Below are 16,741 nucleotides of genomic sequence, written 5' to 3' on the forward strand. Positions count from 1 at the left end.
TGTAATATACGTCAGTATGTCACGTGCATAAAATACTATTATATAAATATTTCATTACAGATTATTCTCTGTACTGTTATTAATTTTTGATCACAACAAAAGACAATTTGCGTAAATATTTTGTTTTTCTCGTTTATTTTTAAAAGTAAAATTTAGTATAATTATTCACTTTTGACTAGGTAGGTACCTTATAGTGGCTTAGTTACTAACTTAATGCAATTTTCTATCGAAAAAACAGGACTCTTGGAAATTAAAAATTAAAGCATTTTTACTGCTTTAATAACAAAAAAAAACACGTTATTGTAAAATTAATAAATTCATAACTTTGCTCATGATATGAAACGTATTATATTTAAAATAAATATTAAGTTTAAAACAATTTATTTTATATACTGTTTAAAATATAATCATTAAACCACCCACAGTAATAAATATCACCCAATATCTATTGTATATTTTGATAAACTATTGCATAGTTTTTGCATTATATTATGTTGTAATCAACAATAAAAAATAAAAAAATGCATCAAATAATTATATTCAATGAACAAAATTAATTGTACAATATATATTTTTATTATTGATCAATCTGAATTGCTTACAATCCGAAATTAAATAAACTTTAAAAACCAAATATCAACCAAATAAAAACAGTACAATAGTCGAATTAAATGAATTGCAAGACTCTAAAATAAAAAAAATGACAAAAATCCATAATAAGGAAAAAATTAAATTATGAATAAAATAGGTTTAAAATTAAACTAAAATATAAGCAATTCGAAATTCTGGTTTTAATAATTAGTATAATGTCAGTTTTATATACTTATAATGATTCAAACTTGAATACCATAAATACCTAGTTAAATAGTTACAACTATTATAAGTTATAGATATAAATATATAATTGATGCTGAGTTGCATATTTTAAATATTCATATCATAGTGAAATAATACTATATATATTATATATACCTATTAAATAATAAAAATATATATTAATTAAAATCGATAAAGAGCTTATCAGTATCTAAATAAATACGAGGAATTCTATGTTTTAATTTTATATTCCGAGCGAAGAAATGAATGAACTGGTCATACAAAGATACATTTTTTTTTTGTTTGAAGACACTTTTTTACTGGAAAAAATTCTCCGATCATTAATTTTCAAGAAAGTTTCTGGTAAATTTTATTTTAACTTTAGAGTATCATAAGTAAAAATATTAAATTGACTTTCAAAATATTCATAAAAAATAAAAATATATCCTGATCGTCCATTATTTTCACTCAAAATCGTTTTTAAGCTTTTATTTTAAAAATATATAAGCTGTATCCTAAAGCACAGTAAACATAATGTGTTCACAGAGAATATACGAATAAGCATGAAAAATTTTGAAAAGGCACCCAACACCCACTGATAACACTTAAACCATGATATAAATTATTCTATTAATATAAGTTAAAAAGTAAAATTAGGAAAGTTGACTCAATCAGAAAGCTTTACTATATATAGTTACTGTATACAGTAAAAGTCGTGTAGAAATCCTACTCATTATGATTACATTATAATTTATAGGTAGGTGCTTTATAATGTAATTGTTTAATTTTTATTTATTAGTATTTTTTATATTATTGATAATTGGTGTCATATTTAAGTAAGATTACAATAAATCACTCTTTTTAATATATTCAGAGGTAAGTATTTATATATATATATATGTATGTGTGTGTGTAGTATTATCTCTTCAATTATGTTTTCAATGTCACTCAACATTGTAGCATAACTGTGTGACCTTAATATCACATGTCTATAAAATGTAATACAATAAGAATTCCATACACAGATGTTATGATATTAATAATAAAAAATCAAATTTATTTTTAATAATTTAATAATTTATCATCTTATTAAATATATAATTATTAAATAATTTTAAAAAAATAAGATATTATATTTTATGTATCAAGATATTGTCTATACCAATAGCTTAAACAATTTTTTTAAAAATATCACATTGCATATCTAACATGCTTAACGATGTAAAAAGATATTATGCTTATAAATATTTCGTTTTAAGATTCAGCAATATCATAATTTTGTGATAATTTAATAGACAGTTCATTTTCCACCATAAAGGAACTAATACAAGTACTCTTTTACCGTATAATACACATAGCATTTGTAGGGATCAACGTATGTAATTTGTACCTGGTACTCTCGTGTATAAATTTGCTATTATCAATTAATTAATACATTACTTATAAAAACAAACACAAAAAGATACCCTGTACAGAGTATGACATTATACAGATATTTAGTAAGTATGCCTTTAGGTATTATTTTTTATTTTTTTATTTATTTATACTTAAAATGTATATTACTACATACATTGGATTAATAAAGTTTTACTTCAAATATTATTAAGTACCTAATAAAAGTATATTTTTCAAATTATTCAATTTCAAGTATCGATTTAGTATGGCTAAAATAATTAATAAATATCATAGATAATATAACTAAAATCAGAGATATCTAAGTATACATAGATTTAAGTACATTAGTTTATGAAAAAATGCATTTAAATTGGTTACATTGTTTTGTTTTTGAAAAATAATTTTAAAAACCTACTAGATATATTGTAATCAGTAAGTACATACAACTACACTAATAATTACAATTATAAACTATGAGTTTATGTATGTATACTTATTTTGTATTTAATTCAGATATTTATTTATAAATAATAATTTAAATCGTCTAAGAAGTGTTTTTTGGTATCTTATAGTTGCTCTCTTAATTGATTAGTTATTTTACTAGTTCATTTTTTCTAATTGATCAATGCCAAGCATTTATTGATAAAGGTAGCATGAAATATTTTGAGCACATGGTCTTAAAATTAATTATAGTTATTTAAATGTATAAAGGAATTAGCTAACGTAAACTTTTTTGTTGAAAAATTCAAATTATTATTCATATATCTAGATAATAAAGGACCAAATTATCAATACTCAATATCATATATACTCGCCACTTAGTCTATAAAATGTTGCATAGTAATCGATAATCATAAAAACAATCTTTTTTTCCATTTTTAATTACCACGAAAATTTTATATTTTACCTAACAATTATTTAAATATATTATAACCTCATATATTATATTTGTATAATTATTATGTGTATAATATACTAAAAAAATACAACCCATGCATTAATACATAATAGCATTCTAAAATTTCTAGACGGCAAAAATTTTATTTAAAGACAATTAAAAACCGATTATTTATGTGACGAGTCCTTGAACTATTTAAGCGTTTAGATTTTAAAACGAGAAAAAAATCAATCAAATTAAACGCCTTTTATTCCATACTTAAAAAAAAAAAAATTCAAAATTTTAAAAGTTTTTTTTATTGTAATTTTATAAAAACTGGTTTTTAAGTGGAGATATACTCGTACTCGTATGATTTATTTAAATATTGTAATCTGCAAATATCAAATTCTAACTTATAAAATAATTTAATAAATATATTATTATTTTATTATTCATAAGTTATACACAATCTATATAACATGACATGTACAGGAATTCAATGATGATTTAAGATAATATATTGGTTGTTAATTACAAATTTAAAAAAATCACTGATTAATTTATTACCAACAATTTCAACGTAGGAAGAAACAATATATATTTTAGATTAAAATATCACTATGCCTACGTCTTTTACGATGAAAGATTGGATTTTTAGACATGATGGTGCCTAGCTGCAGCTAGTTTTTTTTAATAAGATGATTAGAACGATTTCGCCACTTCGAAGATAAAAAAATGGTAGATAAGATATAGGTAAATAACTGAATATCTATTATAATTTAATTTATAAAAAAATAATTAACATTTAAATAAAATTTTTCCAAAATTTTTGGTACCTAGACAAAAGGACAGTAATGTATACAATATGCATTATACATTATACTCAAATAATATGTATAATATACATACTAGATAAAGGTAATATTTGACAATAAATATACAAACAAATGTGTGTTATAACTTGAAACTTCAGGGAAAGTAAGTTAAATTTTAATTAATGCTTTACACAAATATTCTATCATTTACTGATGTGAATAAGAGTAACTGATTTGATATTGTAAAAATATTTAACTTAGCTACGATCTAAAATCTAAATATACAGTGTAACATATTTCTATAAGTGGAATGAAAATTATTTTAGATACCCCAAAATGACATTACAGATAAAGATTATTTTATTAATAAATATGCTTACACTATACATTATCTTTATATGGAAGCCTTTTAATTTGGTAAATAGACCTCTTCAAAATGTCAAACTCAATTCAAATTTCAAATACTGAATATTTTCAATAACACTAAATAATTAACTATTGAATATTATCCACGGTATTTGGTATTAGCAATTAAAGACTAAACTGTGCTACAATTACTAAGTAATAAGTATACATCACAGCGTATATCCCACTATCAGACTATATATTCTAATGGATCCAGGATATCCGTTAATATACGATTAAAAATGTGTAACTTTATTTTTATAGATTCGAAATACAAGGTTATTTGTCAATTCACATTATAATATAATAAGTTATAACCACTAGCTCCTTTTATTCGGATTTCAAAAATCTAAAAACTTATTAAGACCATTTTTATAAAAGTGCCGAATTTAAATTTGAATACTATTGAGTTATTAGTTTGTTTAGTACCTACTTAATCATAAAAAAATTCTATTTAGAATCTAAATTTTAGATTGATATTTATAAAATTCTAAGATGACCGTAAGTTTTCTAAAACCAATGTACGTCGCTGTCATTGAGTTTTACTTAATTTACATATTTTAATTTACATATACGTCTAGTAATTATTTACTGTTAAATGTGGTTTATTTTGTCCCTTATAAAAGTATAGCAGTTCTTTAAGCATATTTAATATAAGAAGATACAACTGGATAACATTAAAATAAATTATTTTTAAATACTATATACACCACTGCTGTGGTAGGCATTAACATGTTCATAAAGTCGTAAAGATTCGTTTCTATTCATTAGTTAGCAATTATTAGTTTAATTTCATTACGAATTTTACGATATCTATACCTATCTATTTACAAAAAATTATAAAAATAAAAATTTAATTTTTGTCAATGTGATATCATAGTTATATGATTTTGTACCTATAATTAGTATCTAATAGATATTCTTTTATGAAAAAAAAAACCATAACATATATTTTTCTTAAATTCTTGAAATACTTTAACTAATTTTCTGAAAAAATTACCCCCAAATATTATATATATTTTTGTATTATCTATTATACTAGTTTTGGCTTTGTTAAATTTTTTATTAAGTATTACATTTATTTACAAAAAAAAACTAATAAATTAACCTATTAAATAAAGTACAGAATGTGACATGTGAATAATATATAAATATACTTAGGTACCTAGTGAAATAATAATAAATATATACCAAGTATAAATTTAAAGCTCATCAAATAAAAACGTGATTGTTTCTTTAAATAGTTGGAGTGAGAAAAGGGATGGGAGATATTTATCTTCATCACGTGGATTAATGCTAAATACATTTATGAAACTACATACGATGTGTCGTATGAATACTTGTCTTAGGTTTATGGCGGCGACAGTTAAGAAGTAGATAATATTTACTATTTAGATATATATTGTGAACATAAAATAGTGAATATTCCGCGGAGACTCATGGTAATACCTCAATGATAGTAGCAGCTAAGGCCTAAGGATATATTTTTGGTATATTTACTCACTAATAATACCTACATAAATTATGAATTATGATAAAATATTGAAATATAGTAAAATATAAGCTATTGGAAAAGTTTTGTACGAGTACTAGACATAATATTGTTTTTATATTTAAAATAATCAATAATTATATTTATGATTCTTTTTTTTTAAGTTAAGCGAGTCAGTATGAGGATATAACACACAATATAATATAATTGGTAATTTTCATTCTAACAGTTAATTGTTACAAAGGATTGTATCAAACTATACCTAATTAAGAATAAAGAAATAAATACTTAAACCTACATTTTATATCAAACTTTTTCCATATGAAATGAATAATTATTACGTTATGTCGTGTATTTCATAATCCATATAATATTATCGTAAAATCGAGTTATTATTATAGGTAGTTCATTTTTTATTAAATAAAAATTACATTAATCGATCATAATAAAAACGCTAAAAATACCACAGTACTCGTTACAAAATAATTATTACACTATTTCAATTATTATTCAAGACATTGGTTTAATTGTGTATTAAGTTTCTTGGGAATTTATGTTTTTATTTCATAAATGCAAATTGTTTTTTTTAAAAAATATATAGATAACAACATTATAATAAGTACCAACCCATACCTATAACTGTATAATTGTAAAATGAATGTAATATTATCTCCTCAATGTACAATAAACTTCAGAGTAATAATATAACCTGATTTTCAAAAATTATAGTAGGTACTGAGAAACCGAATTAACAAAATCTATTGACTATTTTGAATTTTCTACAAACATGGGTAAATTATACCAGTTTACAATGTAGGTACATTAAATATATTATATTATGCGTAGTATTATATAGGAATATTGTACATAAATAATAATATCATTCTATTAGTATCAATAAATTAATAAATAGGATCTTCCTGTACACTTGGACAAACAATGTTTTATGATGAATGGGGTTTAGTGTGCACGAGAGTACGAGACGAACGTCGCCGGCGACGATCGTTATATACGATAAACTTGCCAGGCGTGCCCGACCACGCCTAAAATACTCGTTTATAACACATGTTCTGATTGACCACAGACAACATTAATTACAAATACCCAGATATTTTATAAAAGAGTTTTGTCAATAGGTCAATATAAAACGAAAAATATTTTATCAGTTTAGTTATCCTAATATCTAGTAAGATATACTTTTATAACAAAAAAATAAATAAATACAGGGTGATACGAAGTTTATGTTTGGTACAGCTATTTTATCATATAAATATTCATAATTGAGAAAAATGTTTTATACAGGTTTTTTATTCACATAAACTTTAAACACTTATAATTTTTGTTTCGAAATAATGAATAGAAATTCTTCACATTATGGTTCAAAAAAAAATATAGGTTTCAATTTAAATTTCTAAAATTGACGCCCAAAACCTCTCTTAAATTACGTAAAAATATAAAAATTACTTATCATTTTAGATATTACGAAAAATGTTCGTATTAAATATTTTTCTCTATTATGAATAATTTATATTTATACCTATGATAAAATAACAACCTATACCTAATATAAATTTTGAACTAACTTAAATACACTATACGACAACCCCATGCATACTGCTTTTATAAATTCTTAAAAATTGTATGCAATATCACTTAAAGGTTTATATACATGCAATATTTTGAATAAGTTTGCTTATGTCTGCACATAATATGAGTATAGATACTATAACGTCTAATTGTAACTTATAAGTTAAAGAGAGCCGGAGTTGTTTTTCCAATGGTTAAATTTATATTTTAAACATATGATATTTTAATACATCTATGTAATATATTACCTACCTAGTACCTAACCTATATTATATTTATAAATTTTTTATTAAAACCAAATTTATAATTGTATTTTATTTTTGTAAAATAGATAGGCTAATCTAACATAACCCGTACATATAGATATATTCAATACTTGAATATTTCAACATTATATTATTAGTTCCCCTTTTAGTTTACTAGATACCTAATTAGTACTTACTACGCAAATGTATCACTCGAAATTAATGAAGTTATACTGATTATATTTATATAATATAATACTATGTAAATTACATAATTACCTATTCATGGCGGGATAACCAATAATATAATTAGGTAGGTACACCAGTATAATATTACATTTAAATTTATATTGTAATAGTGAAATAGGTACTTTTTATTCATAATTTATTAACGATATATATTAAAAATATTTATTTGTGTCACTGAAAATATTTATCCAAAGGTTTTTTGTATAATAGCTTGAATTATTATTAGTTGGTTTTAAGTAATTTCAAACATTAAATTATAGTTATAATAATAGTTTAAGCAATAGTACAAGGTTAATACTTCAATGTCCAAATTAAAATAATTTACAAAATTACCCAGTTCTCACTGTTCCACTAAAAACTGATGATTATTGTTAAACAATATTTAATATTACATAATTTAACTTTATATTTAGTTGAAAAAAATTAGATAAATTTTAAAAATAGATTTATTCTAACCAAAGCATTAATAATTATAATTTATGATATAGATATTTTAATAAATAATAATATTATAAAATGAATTATAATTCTTCATCATAATCTACCCAACTAGGTACCAAGCATACACAATGTAACAATATCATAAGCCAATAACAAATTAAGTTAAAATATAATTTAAACACCTTTTAAAAGGTTAAAATTATTGACTATTTAAAAAGTACAAAATATGTATAATAATTATATAAATATTAATATACAGTATTATTGCACTATAATTCCATTGAAAATAAAAATAAAAGAAGTAGGTAACAATTAAAACTACATAACAAATATCTTTAGTATAAATGGAAATTTGATGGTAAGTAGTGACTTATTACTAATAATATGTTTAAGTGTTGTAGGTAGAAATTTATCAAATCAAATTCTATTTTTAATTATTACTAACCATAATATTTTGGTGGAATGTTATTTCAATAAAGAAAATTTTAGTGAATTAAGATTGTAAATATAAACTATACATAAAGTATGAAATACTAGGAGAAACAGTTTTTTGATTTTATACACATTTTTACAGCAATTTGTTTCGAGTTGCAATTAAATTAGTTCATGTTGCAGGCTATAATTAACAATTATTTAAAAAAATATTTTTTCTAAGCAAAATAATTTTTATGTTTTACAGTATTGTTTTATTTATTCATAACTTTTATTGATTCTTTTTCTAATAATGAAAACACTACAAAAATATTATGTATTCACTATTCATATTATCTACTGATTAATTCACTATCCACTAATCCAATTCACTATGTTTTCTTATAAAAGACTATTAACAATTTAAAATAAATATTTTTAAAAAAAAATTTCTTTAGTTAAATTCTAATTAAATTTTACTGAAAATATGTTTTTGAATTATGTGAATATTATGATCTATTATAGATTGTACATTTTTAATAATGCAAAACTACCATAACCGTAGCAAGAAAAGTAAGGTAGAGTGCTTAACAATTGGTCTCCATGGACTAGTATTTCCATACAACTTTTTTTTAATAATAAACTTCAAATATTTAGTACTTATACCTACTCCATATAATATATTAAATTTTTTTTATTTATTCTTAACATAAATATATAGGTACATTATAAAAATTAATACAATAAATTTGAAATTTACTAAATTGGTAATACAATAAAAATTTAATTTAAAAAAAAGTTAGATATTTTTTTGTGATTTGTTGGTGTTTTATAAAACTACTTTGAACTGAACTTTTAAATTGATGGACAAGAAAAGAAAAATATTAAATCATTTGAATATCATATTTATTTAAAAGTTAAAAATTTTAATATGACCTATTTCAAGTAGCTAGGTTAGATTGTAATAATTTGTTATAATGTTACAAAATGATAATAATTAACATAGACCAATAAATAAACAAAGATATAAGGTACCTACCTCAATTATTTTACTATTTATTTTATTTCCAGAAATTCAAATATTTTAATTAAAACAAATGACTTTATTAACTTTCAATAGATTTTCATTGCTTAATTGCTACACCCATAATTCTAATAATACAACAATTTTGAATAAAAATTGGTAAGTAAGGCAAGTGGAAGCTAAATATACCTTTATATATGACTAAATATTCACACATGTTTTAAGCTTAGTAAAGTTGTAAAAATACAACTATAAATAAATAAATTTATGATATATTATGTACATTTTACACAGCTTTTAGACCTTATAAAAAGTACCTTTTCTATTTATAATAAAATATTATTTTCTAATATAACCATAGCATATCATGTTATAATAACTGATTAACATATAAGTACTTACACTTGAGTAGTGTGGGTGAGTTGGCCTAGGAGTAGCATAATAGGTTGCCACTCCTCCAGCATGTTGCATGGGATGCATTACCGTTGCAACTTGCATTCAAACGGCTTTTAGGAAACTTCTAAACAGCTAAAATATAAAAATAATTGTTCAATTATTGTGTTACCATTTATAAAACATCGGACACACACTATTTTTTACTTGTGGGCAATAATTATACAATCAAGTGCATCAAAATGTAAAATATTGATACATTTCAAATTTAAAATGTAATTTACAAAAATCAAACTGAAAACAAAGCCATTAAAATTACTAAAGCATTTATTATAGTGTTTGGATAAAATAATTGAAACCAAATCTACTGATGTCAAAGGATGATTATTTTATAAATAATTACCAGCAATAATATAACTATTGGCTAAAAAAAATAAATAGGTATTTGATATGAATGGAAATAATTAAAACAAAAGAATAATTAATACATTTTTTAAATTATAAAATTATAATGATAAAACCACCATTTTAGCTAAATCTCATTTATTAATTTAATAAAATATATAATCTATAAAAAATAATTACAATAGCACATTTTTAGTTATAATAGTAATAAAAAAAAACACTTCTTTCCATTAGGTAACTTTTAATAAGTATGATTAATAAAACTTCTAAATTAACAACTTAAACCTCAAAAAAAAACATTTAATAATAACGGATTGTACTATTATAGTATATAATACAATTATCAAGAATATAAATAACAAATTTTAATTTTAAATTAATTAATTCTTGAAGATTTAAGTATATATATATATATATATTAGTATACTAAACTGGGGAGAACAAATATTTTTGAGATTTTACTAAAATTAATGAAATATAATATAGTAATGACTATTTGTAAAACAACTAATACTGTGTCTTATGAAAATCATATATATTTTTATAAGAATTAGCTCATAATATAAAATATGAATGAAATTATTTTATCGGAAATAAAGAAGTTTAATTACAATTGTTTAGTAAAACTGAACTTATTATCTTTAAATGAATTTTTTATTAAAACACTTTTATGATTATCCTCTATTAGGTATCGTTCTAAATATTTATTCAAATACATAATTTTACATTTTCTTACTTAATATTAATAATAAACAATTTAAATTAACATAATATAGTTCTTTTATTATACATAAACTAATTAAAATAAAAAAAAAAAAAAATAACAAAGAAGTAATTGATTGAATATTATTACCTAATGTGTAGTTAAAACTGATTACTATTATCAATTATCAAATATAAAAATTCTTATCAAATATAAGTTACTAAGGAATAGAAAGAGACATAGGTTGTACATCAATACAGTAGTAAGTAGTGAACATACAATTTGCATAATATACTAGGTAACTAATAAAAAATAATGTAAATAAGGAGTGTGCACCAGCATAATAAAGAATCATTGGTGGAGCTCCTTAAAATGTTTTTGAATATACATGCTATGGCATTTTATAGCATAACTAATGTCAACAAAAAACTATTAAAACTAAAACTATTTTTAATGGATACCTTGAAAGAAAAACTGTAAACCCTGCATGTAGCATCTAGGCGTACAGTTTCCGATTTCAACTGATTAAAATTACTATGATGCAGAAGCTTCAAACTGTGCTCACAAAAAACTTAAATTACATTTGTCGTTTACTCAACATCAAACAATACAAACTATACAAAATTTTGGTTGTAAAGCTTCTCCCAACACACACACAAACACACTACTCATAACTACTGGGCGACAAGCTGCGGTCAATACGGTGCCATGGTAGAATTTCCACAAGGTTAACACTTACAAAAAATATCAATCGATATGGTTGACTAGTGACACTGCAACAATCAGCAGACAACAACTGGCTACTGCTAATTATCTATACTCGTGCGTGTACAGATAGGACTTGTTGCGAATCAGTACGGCGTGTTCCTCCTGTAAAACCACACATAGATCCGTCCACGAGACGGTTTAACATGAATGTATAAAATTATGTTTGGCGTTGGGCAGTACTTACCGGTGTGTAGTGTCCGCTGTTCGTACCAGACATAGCTGTGACCATGAGACGATTACTTGAGTAAATGTACGTACATCGAGGAGTCGTATCGCGATAGGTACTTATGTTTTAGACGAAGTATGCGGTGGAAGAAGAAGAAGAAGGCACCAGGCGTGCTGTAGTAAGGTCAACGAGTGCTGCCTCGAGCATAGGTCTTTTGGGAAATCGAAAACCCTCTTCTGGCGACGTCGGAGCGGTAGGTGCGTGTAGACGAAAACGGCGTGTGTGTATTGACGACGATATTGTTGATATCAAAATAAATAGACAAATTCCAAATCGGTCGCTGTTATCGATGACGGTGAATGTGGGGTAAAACAAAAACGAACAAAAAACGCACGAACGTCGATGACCGACGGTAATCGGTAACGTTATTTTTTGCTAGCACGGACGTGTGTAACCGGCCCGAATGGTTATCGCGAAAAATAAATAATAGTAATAATAATAATAATAATAATAATAATAACAATAATCGCCGTCGGGTCGTCTGCGGTCGCATTAGTCGTCCTCGTCGTCGTCGTCGTCGTCGTCGTGCTGAACGGCGGCGCGGACGTCGTCGTCACGTCGTCGGCCGGCGGATAAGGAAACACTCGCACACGCCGGTGCGCGCGCGCACACACACACACACACACACACGCGCGCACTCGCTCGCTCGCACGCACAAACACCCGACGGTGACACACTCGCTCAATGGGCACACACTGCCGAGACGCACACAATCGCGCGGCACACACGCCCAACGAGCGGTCGTCGCGGTATAGTATTGGTGACTGGTGATGACGGTCGTAGTAGTGGTAACCGGTAGTAATAATAGTAATAATAGTAGTAGGTACTACCCGCCCGGCCGCGGCGGACGGGGTGTGTGCGCGGCACGCGGTACAGCGGCCTCGGCGGGGGCGGACGCGCGAAGCCGACCCATCCCTGAAATAATAACACGCGGAGGAAAAAAATTACGGCGGGGAGCGGAGAGGGTGCGTGGAAAAAAACCACCCGCTCTCCTACCCCGCGGCCGCTTCCAGCGCGCCAGCCCGCCCGCGCGGGGCCCGTCGATCGATTTTTGGGCTTACCGGTAGGTAGGTATATAATATCGTGTGTGCTCTCATGGAACAGAAAAAGGCCGCCGCGCCGGCCGCGGGGATGTCGTCGGTTAACCGTAAAAACGGGAACGGGTGCTTTATAATTTTGCTTTCGCCAACAATGTGCGGGTTTTCTCAGCTCGTCCCCGTCTGACCACGCCGCCCGCGCGATACCGCGTATAACAACGAGACGTGCATGGCGTATGCGTTAATAAATGAAAATCGTTGTATTATCCTATACGTTTTTACAGTCGATCGCAACTGCAACGATGCAATGTCGTGCATCCATTCCATCGATCTTCCGTCAATATTTATGACGTACAATCGTCCGTGACTTCCGGTCGCATCAGTCCCTCATCTGTTCAGATAAGTCGAACGTCTGCAGGGCTGTGACCTTTGCAGGGACTGGGGGGAGGCATTTTCCAGTGCGATCGGGTGACGCGTTCGTGCCGGTCCCGCGAACAGCTGTTCCAGATTTACAGCCGCCGCTGTAACCGGTCGGAAGTGGCGTGGACGACGCAGCGACGTCGAAAGTCGCGATAGGTATATTACGCGCCGTCTACCGATTGCATTCTGTATTTCTATACCGCTTGAAAGTCGTATGTCCGGCCGACAGATGGCAAGGCTTTCTAGAATCATTTAGTAAATGTCGAGCACGGTCTTGGATGTCAATTAATACCTAGCACCCTAGGTACCTACCTATAACGTCTATGTGGATAGCGTGGTTATAACGTCTTGTTGACCAAAATTAGCCATTAAGCCTTAATTGGTTAAAAAGTTTTTTTTAAGTAACTTAACTAGTTGAATTCAATGAGTAAAATAATCTCATCTGACCCATTTTAAAAAAAAAGTAACTAGTTTTTTTTTTTACTACGAAAATTATTTCAGTTATAATGCACATTGCACACCACAGTGTCTACACTGCTGAGTTTAAAACACGACTAAATTTTACCAAACTGATAATTAAAAGTAATCATAGATCTTTATTAGGAAATAGAAGGTAGATCTCAAGACTGTTTAAATTTTAATATAACAATAGGTACTTATTCATAGATTGATGCAACAATAATTTTACTAATGGTCACGTTGTGCAGGTCACCTAATAGCATAATAATGGTATGAATAGTCTTACCATCTTTTACTCTACGTCTCGACTCGTGATAGATATAAAAAACGAATTAAATTTCTATTCAAGATAATGCGTGTTTTATTTTTTAGTCTACCTCGAGGTACCTAAATTATAATATTTTTTTAATCCATTCCCATTTTGCATATCAATAAATAACTATTCTCTTGATTTCTAAATATCCCTCGCCCATGGATAAATACATTTTTAAAGAATATTATAATTATTAAGTAGGTAACTAAGTAAATTAATTAATAATTACTATAATTTTATAATACAATTTTTAAATCTTTTTAAAACAATAGCTGAATAGTATAATATGTTTAAGACTTTAAATATGAAATTATACTTTTTTACAGCCCTTAATTTAACAAATTTGTATTGTTTTCCAATGTGATATAGCTCTAAAACTAACAATTCATAATACAAAACTACAATAAAGCAAAAGTAAATAAATGTTTTTCAAAATTTAAAGCTTAATTAAATTACTTTATTTAAACTTAACTTTTTTTTTTTAAATAATTAACTCAACCACAATAATCTACAATTATAATAACAATTATTATACAATAATATATTTTTGATTTACTATGATTCTGTTGTACAAAATACATGAAATAACTTATAAGAACAACTTATAAGAAACCTTGTATTAAATGTTCAAAATTTTTTGGTGAAAATTTCAAGTACCTACCTATTTACAGTGATTCGTTTTTAAGTTAAAAAAAAATCGATTTCTGGGTTTCCGTAATGCTGTCACTTTTTTATTGTTTTCCCAATATTTTTGAAAATTACTAGAGAGTTGAGACTTTTGAAATCTATATTTCACCAAGGATATTCAATTTTCTACCGAAAACTACCCCTAAAGTTTCAAATTGAAGCATTATTTCGACAAGTTATAATAGGTGTCAAAACACAAAAACAAACACATATCAATGTAAAATCAATACAATATATCAAAACACTCCGTTCAGAATCTAAAATGTCTAAAAGTTATCTTAATTATGTAATAATAGTCAATATTTACTCAGGAATAATAATAAATAGGTACTTGAATGTGTTATAACTTATACTCGTAAATTAGAAATTATAATAAAAAGCTTATAAATATTATAATTGAATAATAAAATTATGAATAATATTAGTAAACTATTAAAAATTTACGGAGAAGTATAAAATATATTATTGTATTTTCTTGAATTTTTTTTTCGCTCAGTCAAAAAGCTGAAAACTTTAATACAATACCCCATATAATATGTTCTTTTAGCTATATAAAATACAAATATTATAAATACATTAGTACAATTATATTTTATATGCATTTAAAGTTCATATTTTTATTATTTATATTTACACTTTCTAGTTTTTTAATATAAACATTTTATATTATCCTAATAATAATTTGTTTTGTAAAAAATGCTGAATTATAACAAAAAACTTGATTTGGTATACAAGCTGACCTACAGCTTATATAAAGCTAGTACTATCATGACCTCTAGGATTAAAATTTTAAGGATTTAAACTGTTATTTTATGGTATCAGTTAATGCAAGCGCAAAAACTTTGTGAGCAGTTTTGTTACAAAATAAACAATGCACATTGCATATGCTACAAAATCATTAGTTGATAGTCAAGTAGTTACATTATTCGTAGATTGAAAAGGAATCATTAAGATTAAAATTTTTATGTGAGAAGTTTATTAATTCATATTATTATACCTATATGTTGCACCAAATTTGATCCTATTTATAGTATTCGTGATTATTGAACTTGACTCACGGCGATGTGTGTTGAGGATGTAGCCACATAGGGGGTACTTAGTATGCATTACAAATTTACAAATAAACAAGTACAAGTTTTTGTTAAGCGCGTTGTACAAGATAATAATATAATAAAATATGTTGGAACATAAAATTAAATATGACGGTATTACGGCGACAGTTAGCGGCAATATCAATTCTTTGTTGTAACAGTGACAGCGGTTTTACGGCGAAGTAGAAAAATGTTTGGGTTCTAACAGCCGGACGATACTGGGGTAAATGACTTTCTCATTGACAGCGACGAAATCGAGTCTGCAGGATGTAATATAATATATAGGTGCGTATAAACTAAATCGCTTCGATTGCAGCAAGTATAGGCCGAACGGCGAGTGGAGAGTGTGGCGTTCGCGGGCCCATTACAATGATGCGGATTATGTAACATACACGTCGTCTTTCAGCGACTTCATACATAGCGCACAGTAAAATCGGCACTCTCACTTGTATATGACAGTGCCAATATAATGTGAATCTAAC

The 16,741-nt window shown here is 26.5% G+C and overlaps 1 protein-coding gene across 10 annotated transcripts in view; it reads right to left on the reverse strand.

The window, feature by feature from the left end:
- LOC114124218 (protein alan shepard) overlaps positions 1–13,006 on the reverse strand; it is a 122,521-nt gene extending 109,515 nt beyond the window's left edge. For 5 of the 10 annotated variants that reach the window (XM_027987406.2, XM_050205227.1, XM_050205226.1 and 2 more), the window contains exons 1-3: positions 12,211–13,003; positions 11,998–12,128; positions 10,160–10,285 (exon numbers count right to left, since the gene is read on the reverse strand). In XM_027987406.2, the coding sequence (XP_027843207.1) occupies positions 10,160–10,255 (96 nt within the window). In that variant the 5' untranslated portion in view covers positions 10,256–10,285; positions 11,998–12,128; positions 12,211–13,003. Of the gene's footprint in view, positions 1–10,159; positions 10,286–11,997; positions 12,129–12,210 lie in introns of all 10 variants that reach the window. The other 5 variants (XM_050205225.1, XM_050205231.1, XM_050205232.1 and 2 more) reach the window with 4 other exon arrangements.
- Positions 13,007–16,741: the final 3,735 nt, after the last annotated feature.

The sequence above is a fragment of the Aphis gossypii genome, chromosome X (assembly GCF_020184175.1).
Source record: "Aphis gossypii isolate Hap1 chromosome X, ASM2018417v2, whole genome shotgun sequence".
NCBI lineage: Eukaryota > Metazoa > Arthropoda > Insecta > Hemiptera > Aphididae > Aphis > Aphis gossypii.